At 31.5% G+C, this 12,052-nt stretch overlaps 1 protein-coding gene across 14 annotated transcripts in view; it reads left to right on the forward strand.

The window, feature by feature from the left end:
* The window catches only part of LOC143046249 (uncharacterized), an 80,180-nt gene that overhangs the window by 41,446 nt on the left and 26,682 nt on the right, over positions 1 to 12,052 (forward strand). For 12 of the 14 annotated variants that reach the window (XR_012969108.1, XM_076219300.1, XM_076219299.1 and 9 more), the window contains 7 exons: positions 455 to 481; positions 1,335 to 1,361; positions 5,686 to 5,757; positions 6,441 to 6,557; positions 7,568 to 7,630; positions 7,995 to 8,084; positions 11,553 to 11,606. Coding sequence is in view for 13 of the 14 variants with exons in the window: in XM_076219300.1 (XP_076075415.1) it covers positions 455 to 481; positions 1,335 to 1,361; positions 5,686 to 5,757; positions 6,441 to 6,557; positions 7,568 to 7,630; positions 7,995 to 8,084; positions 11,553 to 11,606 (450 nt within the window). In the remaining variant the exon portion in view is untranslated. The remainder of the gene's footprint in view (positions 1 to 454; positions 482 to 1,334; positions 1,362 to 5,685; positions 5,758 to 6,440; positions 6,558 to 7,567; positions 7,631 to 7,994; positions 8,085 to 11,552; positions 11,607 to 12,052) is intronic. The other 2 variants (XM_076219302.1, XM_076219309.1) reach the window with 1 other exon arrangement.

Consider the following 12,052-nt stretch of genomic DNA (forward strand, 5'->3'; position numbering starts at 1 on the left):
AGTTCCTGGTAAAATCCTAATAATCATCAATCTGTAAGTTCCTGGTAAAATCCTAATAATCATCAATCTGAATGTTCCTGGTAAAATCCTAATAATCATCAATCTGAAAGTTCATGGTAAAATCCTAATAATCATCAATCTGAAAGTTCCTGGTAAAATCCTAATAATCATCAATCTGAATGTTCCTGGTAAAATCCTAATAATCATCCATCTGAATGTTCCTGGTAAAATCCTAATAATCATCCATCTGAAAGTTCCTGGTAAAATCCTAATAATCATCCATCTGAATGTTCCTGGTAAAATCCTAATAATCATCCATCTGAAAGTTCCTGGTAAAATCCTAATAATCATCAATCTGAAAGTTCATGGTAAAATCCTAATAATCATCAATCTGAAAGTTCCTGGTATTATCAACTAGAATTAATATTACAGTTCTGGTATTTTATCATTTCAGGGACCACCAGGACCAAGAGGCCCACCTGTAAGTCCTTTTATTATTTATCTCTTGTGTAGGATATTTCAGTTAATTATCAAATACTCAAGATTTCATGATATTGGTTTCAATACTGTTTACAAATAATGTTAACAAATTGAGTTCACTATTAAGGTTGCATAATAAAATACTTTTTGTCTTTCCTGACTAAAATTTATCTGTATTTGCCAATGTCGATGGTAACAGTTCCATGTATTGCTGAGAATGTCAGATATTATGAAGTTACAGGTTATAATTGTTGTATTTTTTTATTTTACATATTAACAATATTTGAATAATGTCTTGGTAATTCTGATATTGTATATACTAGAAGGTGTGATAACTGGCCTATTTTTTTCAATGGTATTTTTACTCGGGTTTCACTGTTTACTAGTATTTATTAGTTAAAGGAGTACTTTATAAAAATAAAAAAAAAATATTTGTTTTGTTTAAATATGTAGTTTAACCATATACTTTGAAGAACCAAAAATTAACACTTCACAAAAAAATCATGAAATATCAAACCTGTGTATAAGTTTTGTAATTTGAAAATATCAACCACATTGAAAGAATTTCTAAAACATGTTTCCTCTCAATTATCTATGTTAACCCACTATTTATTGTGGGTTTGAATGAGCTTTATGTTTTTTAATCAAAAATGTATTTATTTACTGTAAGACAAAACAGTTTTGCCATTTCAATAGAAAAAAACAATGTCTTTTTTAGACTTGAGATCTCTGTGAATATTCATAATATTTGAAATATTTTACTTTTTTCTCATACTAACCTGATTATATTTTTTTACAATTGTTGTACCTGATAAAATGTAGTTTTAAATACACTACTTTATGATAACTTCCAGGGAAAAGATGGTCTACCCGGTCGAAAAGTAAGTTTATGTAACATTTTTAAAGAGAATTCCTTAGATCAGAATATAAGTCTTTGGTTTTAAAAGATTATTTTGAATTTCAATCACATCCTACAACCAACGCTTATGATTTTCTTTGTTTTCAAAATTCCAATAGTGAACATACTTTTTATATGATTTTGTTTGAAACCTGGCACTGCTATTGTTATTTCAAACAAGGAAGTCTATTTTGAATTGTTTTTCATTTCTTCACTGCTTGAATGAAACAGGCTGTTATTGTTGAACCCTTTGTTCTCTTTTTTGCACTTAAATAAAACAGTAACATGCATGGAATTACAATGGTTATTTTTGTGTGAATTAAAATGCTCATACTTTTCATGTTAACTTGTATAAATATTTTAACTGTTTGCTGTAAAATAGTAGGATGTTTGCTTATTGTTACCGAACAAACATCATAGAAATCACTTTTTGCCAAAGATCATCTTTTCCATTTAAAACGTTGTTGTTGCATTATAAAATTGATCATCACACTAGATATATGTTATAGGGTAGAAGAGGCCCTAGAGGCCATGGTGGTACTCTGTTAGGTGGTAAAGCAAGTACAGCCCCACAAAATTCTGGAATGAATAATGGTTTTCCAGCTGGTTTTATTCAGGGCCCTCAGGGTCCAAAAGGGCCAAGGGTGAGCCTGAAATGGAATTAAACAAACAAAAATTTTTAGAACTTTCTTGATTTACAAGCTTTAAGTTATTTAAATGCAAAATATATTTTAAGTGATACAACAGAAAACAATTTTTGTCTTTTACTAAAAAATATTTCTTGGATCCAGTCCTTGGAATTTTTTTTGGATACTTTGCTCCAAAATTAATGACTTTCGTGTATTGTCTGCAATTGTATCACTTAAAATAGTTTATCATTGCTGCAGTCAGTTTGTGGATGTATCATTGCTTTGTATATTTGACTGACTGTAGCAATGATACTCTAACAAACCATGACTGCAGCAGTGTTTTTTTCCACATACTTGGGAAGGAGGATATAATGTCAAAGAAAGTAGGGATTTGATAGATGTATTCCCACACCCCTCATGGATGCTACAAGGTGTCAAATGTTTTAGAAAAATAAGTTCTGCTTAATATTTAATTGAAAGTAAGTAGTAGTGGTGTTTTATTATCTCCCCTTGAAGCAATCGAGACGATGTAGAATAGAAGTGTTATCAAGGTATAAGGGAGCTATTACAACGGCAGCTCCTGAGGTTAAGGGTGAAACACAAGAAGATGAAGACGATATTTCAGGCAGAAGGAGACGATCAAAGAGTTCTTGTCGTGGACCAAGGGTATTGAGTTGTGGTGGTGGTGGGATTGCTGCAGTCATGACTCACATTTTATATCTTTGTTAGATTGCTGACTGCAGTAAAATCTATTACTACTGTACTTGTACTTTTTTTCGCGGGTACTTATTTTCGCGAATTGTGTATTTCAAACACGTTTGTGGGTATTCATTTTCGCGATTTTATACTTATTGCCTTTCAGGTGAAAGGTTTGATTTAGATTCGCGTGTATTTATTTTCGCGATAATAAACCAATGCGAAATTCGTGAAAATAAAAAAACCGCGAAAATTAGTACAATTACAGTATATACCATACATCTTTCATGACTGCAGTAAAGAAATAACAAGAGAAATATTTGAAATAATGGATGAAAGTACAAATTATTTGAATATGAATTAAAATCTGAGAAAAGAAATGGGTTGAACATTGAGGGCTTGGAAAAAAATGGAGAAAATAATCATTATTATTCCCCCTGAAAGAACAAGTGGTGAACATGTTTATTGGAGATAAGGACATGGGAGGTCGAAGGAACCATCAACTGTGATACCTCAAGACTGGTGATCCTGATAGGAATAGATGATCTGATAGTATTTGTAAATGTGGACTCATTTGCTGTAATGATGGGATAACTTGCTGCAGTCATGATTCATATATAATCAAGAAAATTAATTTTGCTTTACGAAACCTCTGCAATATTTTTACTAAATTTACTACATACTTTTTTTTTTTATTTTTTTGCGATGCTTATAAAAACCATAAGCCTGTTATTTTGAATATTTATAAAGATTCAAAGAAATTTAGTCACAGATGTATAATTTTACAAGATGCAGAGGTTTCTTTTACGTATATTCACTAATAAAATTTATAACTTACAGAGCAGACATTTTGTATAGCTTTGATATAATTTATCCATATTTTATATCACATGAAAGTTGCAATTTTATATCTGTACACTAATGTCGTTTTGTAATTATAGGCAAAACCACTGTATATATATATATTTTGTTTTTGTTTTTTATATTTTTTGTGTCGTAGTGGAATTTAAATTATGAGATTTATGTTTTATAATTTCAGGTACAAAAAGCATGCATATGAAAACCACATTGTTATATATGATTTTATAATATTCAGGAGTAGAGCCAAGATTTCTGTTTTAATGATGATTTTTATTTAATTTTAAAATTTATGAAATAAGTGAGAGAAAGGCTTGTGATTGTCATGGTAATTATATTTGTTTACATACATTATGTTTTATATTTATATGTTTGAGATATGTTTCTCAGAAACCTTGATTATTTATTGAACATTTTACTGCAGAAAAGGTTATTTTTACATTCTGGTATTATTTTTTCAAGCCTCATCATCTTGGGTAGATTGTCCATAAACATGGTATATTTTTTTCTCTGAATTATATCACACTTTCAAGGATTTATTAGTGTATTGTTCTAGTCTTTTTGACTTTAGCATTCAAAGTACAAATGCTGCACTGCACATAACAAATGTTCCTCCAATAACTGTATCAGATGACCAAAAACTTGTATAAATAACAGAAATCCATGTGAAACATTTGATAGCATTAAAACCAAAAGGGCATATATAAAACAACCAAATACTCTAATGTAATTATCATTTATAGAACTTTTGCATCATCATGGTTGGATAAACTTTAAATATCTCTACTGTGATTGGAAGTTCAGGTGGGTATAGTACACTTTTAGCTCACCCTTCCCGAAGGGCCAAGTGAGCTTTTCTCATCACTTGTCATCCGTCGTCCATCGTCGTCGTCCATCGTCGTCGTCATCCGTCGTCGTCCTTAACTTTTTACATTTTGAACTTCTTTTAGAGAACCACTGAATGGAATGAAACCAAACATGGCATGAATGTTCATTGTGAGGTGCTGACCAAGTGTTGTTACTTTGTAGCCGATCCATTATACAAGATGGCCGCCAGCATGGGACTTAGTTTAACATAGGACCCTATGGGAAATGCATACAAATGACTTGTTTTAGAGAACTACTGAATGGAATGAAATCAAACATGGCAAGAATGTTCCTTATGAGGTGCTGACCAAGTGTTTTTTCTTTGTAGCGGATCAATAATCAAAGATGGCAGCCAGCGGGGGGGCTTAGTTTAACATAGGACCCTATTGGAAATGCATACAAATGACTTCTTTAAGAGAACCATTGAATGGAATGAAACCAAACATAGCATGAATGTTCCTTATGAGGTACTGACCAAGTGCTGTGACTTTGTATTGATCCATCATCCAAGATGACCGCCAGCAGGGGACTTAGTTTAACATAGGACCCTATGGGAAATACCTACAAATGTCTTCTCTTAGTGAAACACAGAATGGAATGAAACCAAACATAGCATGAATGTTCTAATGGGATGCTGACCAAGTGTTGTTACTTTGTGGCCGATCCAACATCCAAGATGGCCACCAGTGGGGGGACTTAGTTTAACATAGGTCCCTATTGGAAATACATACAAATTTTTTCTTTAGAAGAACCACTGAATGGAATGAAACCAAACATAGCATAAATGTTCTTTATGAGATGCTGACCAAGTGTCAATACTTTGTAGCCAATCCATCATCCAAGATGGCCGTTAGCGGGGGCTTAGTTTAAGATAGGATTTATGGGGAAATGCATACAAAGGTCTTCTTCTAGAGAACCACTGAATTGAATGAAATCAAACGTAGCATGAATGTTCCTTTCCGTATGAGGTGCTGGCCAAGTGTTACTTTGTAGCCAAATTTTATCTTTTTTATATGATTTCAAAAACCCAAGTAGAGTCAGGTGAGCGATACAGACTCTTGAGAGCCTCTAGTTTTTTACCCCCAAAAAGTAGTAGTTAAACGGGTTTTGGAGAATAAAAAATTGATGTGTTATACACATCTGCATACTATACAAGGCTAAATTATAGATACACAGGGACAAAAAAAAAACATAAAAGGACAATGCATAGTAATTGTTGACATTTTGATATTAACTACACTTTATTTGATTTTGTAGGGAGAGATAGGTTTACCTGGTAACCATGGATCTCAAGGAGAGAAAGGTCAAAAAGGCAGCAGAGGTAAAAAGGTAATAATATATATATGTTTGTATGGTTAAACCTGTGCATTTAGTTAGAATATACTTTGAAAAATTAATAAACTCCTTATATCTTATATTTGTTTAGATTTTTCCTGAAGACTTTTTACTATTTAATTATCATTTTCCATCTATGTCCTAAACTTCAAGAAATTAATTTTCATCACATAAACTAAGATATACTGTTCAAAGACCAGTTACTGTCACCTTGTATTATATTCAATAACAGATGTGTTGTGTAATTTGGTATACTGCTATTATCTATTAAAAATATTCTTACCACATCGTGGGGAGATGTGTGTCATCCCTCTATGACACTCTCAGTTTTAGAAAACTGTTCAATTTCTGATCAAGTAATAGCAAAGCTTATTTTGGACATAAAATTTCCTTCAAAGGAATAGAAAAGGGTTTATTAATTTTAGAATAAATTTCTACGATCCCCTTCAATGCAGTGTAACTTGTTGATTTCAAGTGACATAAGTTCAAGATCAGTTCAGGTTTAGCAAAAGTCTGAGGGATTCAGAATTTATATATGGAATGACAATATGGTTGATTCATTTGAAAATCTCCATCACTGTTTGCCTCAAAACAGCAAAATATGACAAAATTTCCTTTCTTTTTAAAAACAATGGCGAATATAGAAGATTTTTTTTATTATTTTTAAAATAATTCAGGGTAAACGAGGTAGGAGAGGCAAGACTGGTAGACCAGGAGCTAATGGTTTACCTGGACAGGTGGGAGAACAGGGAGACAAAGGAGACATGGGAAAACCAGGACCTAAAGGAGGACAGGTAATTCATTCAGCTAAGGAAAGAACAAAATAATTGTCATATCAGTGCAAGAGAACAGGTATCTGTTGGTCAAACTCTTATTACTAATGTTTTAAATTTTTCTATCAGTTTTTTTTTCATTTTTACCTAACTTTTAAGGTAATTTTTTTATCGCATTTTTTTACAAAATTTTGTTTCAAAGTCATACCTGTCTCAGTGCTTCTGCTGCTTGGGAATTCTATCCAGTAATTTGGGATTGAAAGTTTTTACTGTGGATTCATTTATTATCGTGGGTATCATTTTTTGTGGATTGATGGATACTTGATTTCGTGCTTTTCGTCAAACTTTGCATGCATAGCCTAAATTTAGTATATGTTGAACATTTAAATAATGAATTTGCAGTATAACAATAGATCAAGATGTCTTGTAAGGAAATCTTTTTATTCTTTACTACTATTATGATATATTCATAAATTATTTAAGAAGTGAATGCTTCTTTTTGTAACTTCATTGGGGTGTTAAAGTGTTGATGTTTTTCTGTTACAAATCATGATGTATTGTTTTATGTGTACATGTTATGCTGCCCATCAAGGGCCCTTGATTGGAATAATAAACATTCTTATTCTTATTCTTATTTGTTGACCGAAGTACAATTTGTATTAATAGGGGAAGCGCTTCATTCTAAAAATGTGCGCATGGTCAATGCTTTTACAACCCTATGAAGTTACAAAAAGAAGCATTCAATACTTATAATTACATTTTTTTTTAACTAGGATCATGAAAACACGATTTTTATCAAGTTTTTATTAAATTTACCTGTGCACTTTATTGTGGGACCTCATGTCATCATAAATGGTAAATTTTATTGTGTAATGAAGTTGATTAAGGAATAACGCGAGATTGCAGTGTAGCCAATCAGAATAACGACATACATCTAATGTAATTATTGACTTGTGCAATGAAATGCCTAAAGTATATTTGATTATAAGATTTATGTATTGATATTTGTATTTGGTATATTTTTGTTCCAGGGTGACAGAGGAACGCCTGGTGTATCAGGAAGTATAGGCAAGCCAGGACCAAGAGGTTTATCTGTAAGTTCACAAGCTGGGTAGTACCTATTATATAGTACGTAAGAAGGCATAGAGTATTACTGTTAATTACCCCTTGAGGTGCATATGTTTATTGGACAGGAGCCCAAATAACCTCCATGGGTCAACATGGATCTTCAGAAAAGAAAGGAGTCTATACATTATGTTTAAATTAGGTCTAAATTTTCCCATGTCTATGCAAAAAATTCTAATGAAAACATAATTCAGAAACTATCAAAGATCAGCCATCAGCACAAAGATACCCTAATGCACAAAGATACCCTAATACCAAAAAAACATACCATATGACAGGTTCATCCATCGTTAAAAAAAAACACATAGCTTAACAGTACGTCTTATTTTGTAGGGACTGATAGGTAAAAAAGGTGATTTAGGACCAGTAGGACCACCAGGTTTAGATGGTCTAATTGGGCCACCAGGATTACCTGGACCACCAGTAAGTAATTTAATTTAATTCTTTATTTATTTAAAGAGGATTGCCAACAGCCAGAGGCTACGCGTGGATCTCCTCAACATAGATATATACAGATTCACAATTATCAAAGTTTTGAATACAAACATGTTAAACACAAGACAAGACCAGTAAGTAATATGTTTATTATCAAAAGTGAATTAAGACCAGTAGAACCACCAGGTTTAGATGGTCTAATTTGGCCACCAGGATTGCATGGACCTCCAGTAAGTTATATTGTCAGTAGTAATTCACTAAAACACATGAGTGTCGCATATAAATCCATAGAAATAAAATAATATGGATGTTTGTACTCTAAGATATTGGACCAATAGTGCAACCTAATTTTATTTATTATATATAAAATGAAGATGTGGTATGATTGCCAGTAAGACAACTCTCCACAATAGACCAATTGACAAAGAAATATAGGTCACCATACAGCCTTCAACAATGAGTAAAGGCCTCACCACATAGTCTGTGATAAAAGGCTCTAAAATGACAAATGTAAAACAAATCAATTGAGAAAACCAATGGCATAATATATGTACAAAAAAATAAACAAAAAACAACCACAGAATTACAAGTTCTTGACTTAGGACAGACACACAGAATGATGTGGGGCTAAACTAGTATGAAGGCGTGAATATTCCCCCTAACCTGGGACAGTGATTTAACAGTACATTGTAAAAACAAACTATAAAAATCAGTTGAAAAGGCTTAACTCATCAGATTGATACAAAAAAAAAAATACTGCTAACAAAAACACAGGTGGACATGAATGGGTATTTGTACATCCATCATTAAAAAGACAGATACATAAAGATATGGTATGTCATAATGAGATCTAATGAGTACTAAGTACAGATCTGAGAGTACTCTCAGTTACTTATAGCTAGTTCAAAGTCAATAACAACTAATAAAAACATCTAAGACGAAAAAGATATTAGCAGTTCACAAACACAATCAGTTAATCAGTCAAATCAATTAAAACTGTTTTAAACTCAACTAATATTGATCTAAGTGCAGTTAGGCACAACAAATTTCTTTGTAAATAAGGAGTGAAAATGTTTGCTGTGTCAGCATGTTATTGTATTCAGTGGGGGATTATATTGATTTTCTTTTTCAACATACCTATCTGCTACTGAAAAAAACAAAATGAAAAATATAATCATGGCCAAATAAATTTCGTTAAAAGTATAAGACAGTTTATTATCTTATTTAAAGTGTTTACCCCTATATCAATTAATTTAAAGCCTTCTGACAAAAAAGATGAGACTATAAAATGAGGTTAGTTTTTTTCAAAGAGACAATAATTAATATGATATTTATTATAGTAATACCATAGACTTTATAATTGGATAATAGGTGATGCATGCTGCTTGAGGGATACAAAAGTACAAAATCTTTAAAATATTCATAAAAATAGCAAAAACATTGAAATCAAAGTAAAAAAAAATGGGAGTTTTGCTATAATGGTTGTTTGTTGTTGATAAGTTTGAGTAACAGTATGTTACAGATTTGATGATAAATAGATGATTTATAATGTGCATGGCATGGAGTTGAACTTTGTTTTGCATTAAAACTGTGTAACATGCAGCATGATATGAAATGATAGCTTCAATACAATAAAAAAAAAATGAGAAATTACAATAAGGCTAGTCTGAATAGTAGGGTAATAGTTACCATCATTACATAATTAAATTGTGCACAAAAAATATTTTGCTGCATTATTGCCATTAAAAATGCATGCCCTTTCAGTCCCCTCACTTCTTTTTGCTATAAGAACAAACTGAAAGACTGACCACTGGATTAATGATTTTAATTAGTATCCACTAATGCCTTAGCTGAACTTGTTGTAAAATGGTTTTGTTTTGGCTGCATTATTTGATATGGAAATTATTTTCTTATTTGGTAATTAATTTGAAGGTAAAAGTTATTCTAAATTTTCATTACTACATGTAAAATACTAAAAGCATCATGGTCATACTCTAAAATTTAGTTCTTAATTTTCTAATTTGGTATTTAAATGAATGTAATGTCCATTCTGTTGTGTACCTCATTTATACTGAGTACTGTTTTGGAGATATTTTCGATAAAGTTTATTAGTGTGTGCTGTAAGGGAGATAACTTCATCAAAGTCTTGAAGCCAGTACTGTAAGGGAGATAATTGTGGTAAATGATTCATATTGTGTGCTACATATTTGTTCTACTTGCATTATATACATAATTTTTCAGTTGTTGTGTACATTATTTTATAAACTAATTGATCCATCTCAATATTTTATTTCATTTTAACAAAGACATATCTAGATGATCTAAGAATTTTATGACTGTTTGTTTGCATGTTGCCAGTTCATACAGACCAGAGCGCTATGTGCATGATGAATGTTACATTTAGATACAGGACAAGACAATGCTGATTACTCTGTTTTGCATGTTCCCTTTTTAAAGAGGACAAGAAAAGCTTAGCATCATGTGAGTTTATTAGGATATTTAAAAAAGTATTAACAATACAGAAATAGCAATATATTGCGAAAACAGCTGTAGTCTAACTGGTTCAAAGGCAAATTTGAATTATTGCAATCAATTGAATCAAATCATTTATTGACATTTATAAACTTCTTTTAGTCTAGCCTGCAGATCTTTTTAAAATTCTGTCATTGATTCTGCCAAGTGACTACAATGAATTTATGAATATAAATTCTATCCCTTTAACCAAAGGGATACAGCATTTCACAAATAGTTCCATTTTTAAACTGTACAGTTTTTGGATTGAAATATTTTCATTATATGATAATTATATTGAGAGAGAAGATTTAAATGATGATGGCCTGGATCTACTACTAAAATTAATTATCCACTTATGGACAAATCTTGATATCCTTTTTCATGTTATCAACATCATTTTACAAGGTAATTTGAAATGTCATTAGACATGTGTTGATATTTATGTTCAATCACATACACAAAGTTTGAGAATGCAAAGAATGCATGTTTGGATACAAATTAGGAACTAATAAGATAAATGAATTAAGCTAAAAATAACATTACAGTCTTGCTTGCTATAGATATCATCTCTTTTTCAAAAGTAAAAACCTGTCTTTGTCAAGTCATAATCTTCTTGTCACACTGTAGTAGTATCTATGTATTTGGAATCTTAGTTTAAAGGTCATCGATTGTATACAGTGAGTTTTTTCTGGTTTAGAGGGTGACAATTACATACAGGTTGGACTGTTTAGAAATATAAGAGAAACTGAAAAAACAGTTCAGCTGATTCTGAAAATAGATATTAGCCACTTAACAATGTAATATTGACATTTCAGTATTTCTGACTAAAGATAATCCTGAATTTTGTATTTTCAGAATTTGTACCCGTCAACGAAATGAAATTAAACAAAATTTTTTTTGAACTGTTAATATATATACTAAAAGTTGTCCTTTTATTTATAGGGTGAACCTGGCATATCTGGAGGAACATTAGGGGATGACGGGAAAAGTTTGATGGTAAGATTTGTCTTTGTAGAATTGACAAACTAAATATTGTGTTTTATCTATAAAAGGCTCTCCAAATGTAAAATGCAGGAATCATTTTTGTTTTAAAAATGAGCTAGCTGAAATTTTTGCAATTCATTTTAAATGTGTGTGACATTTGAAGTGCTCTCAATCTTGTGTACAGAAGTCAGTTGCTAAATGAACAGTTTTAGTCTCACCTTGACAGAGTCTAAAAGCGAAACATAGGTATGCTGTTTCTGACAATGTCAGCGCCAGCGTCAACATTGAATTTGTTTATGATTAGGTCTAGTTTATTGTTAACCGCAAGTGGTAGGTTAATCAAAGTTGGTATGCAGTTGTATAAGCATTGGCAGTATCTCATTACCATGGAGATATATGGCCCTTCCCCCTCAGTTGTGGTCTATGAAACTTTTGCTTATTTTACATGTATTAGTTTG

The sequence above is a fragment of the Mytilus galloprovincialis genome, chromosome 9, assembly GCF_965363235.1.
Source record: "Mytilus galloprovincialis chromosome 9, xbMytGall1.hap1.1, whole genome shotgun sequence".
NCBI lineage: Eukaryota > Metazoa > Mollusca > Bivalvia > Mytilida > Mytilidae > Mytilus > Mytilus galloprovincialis.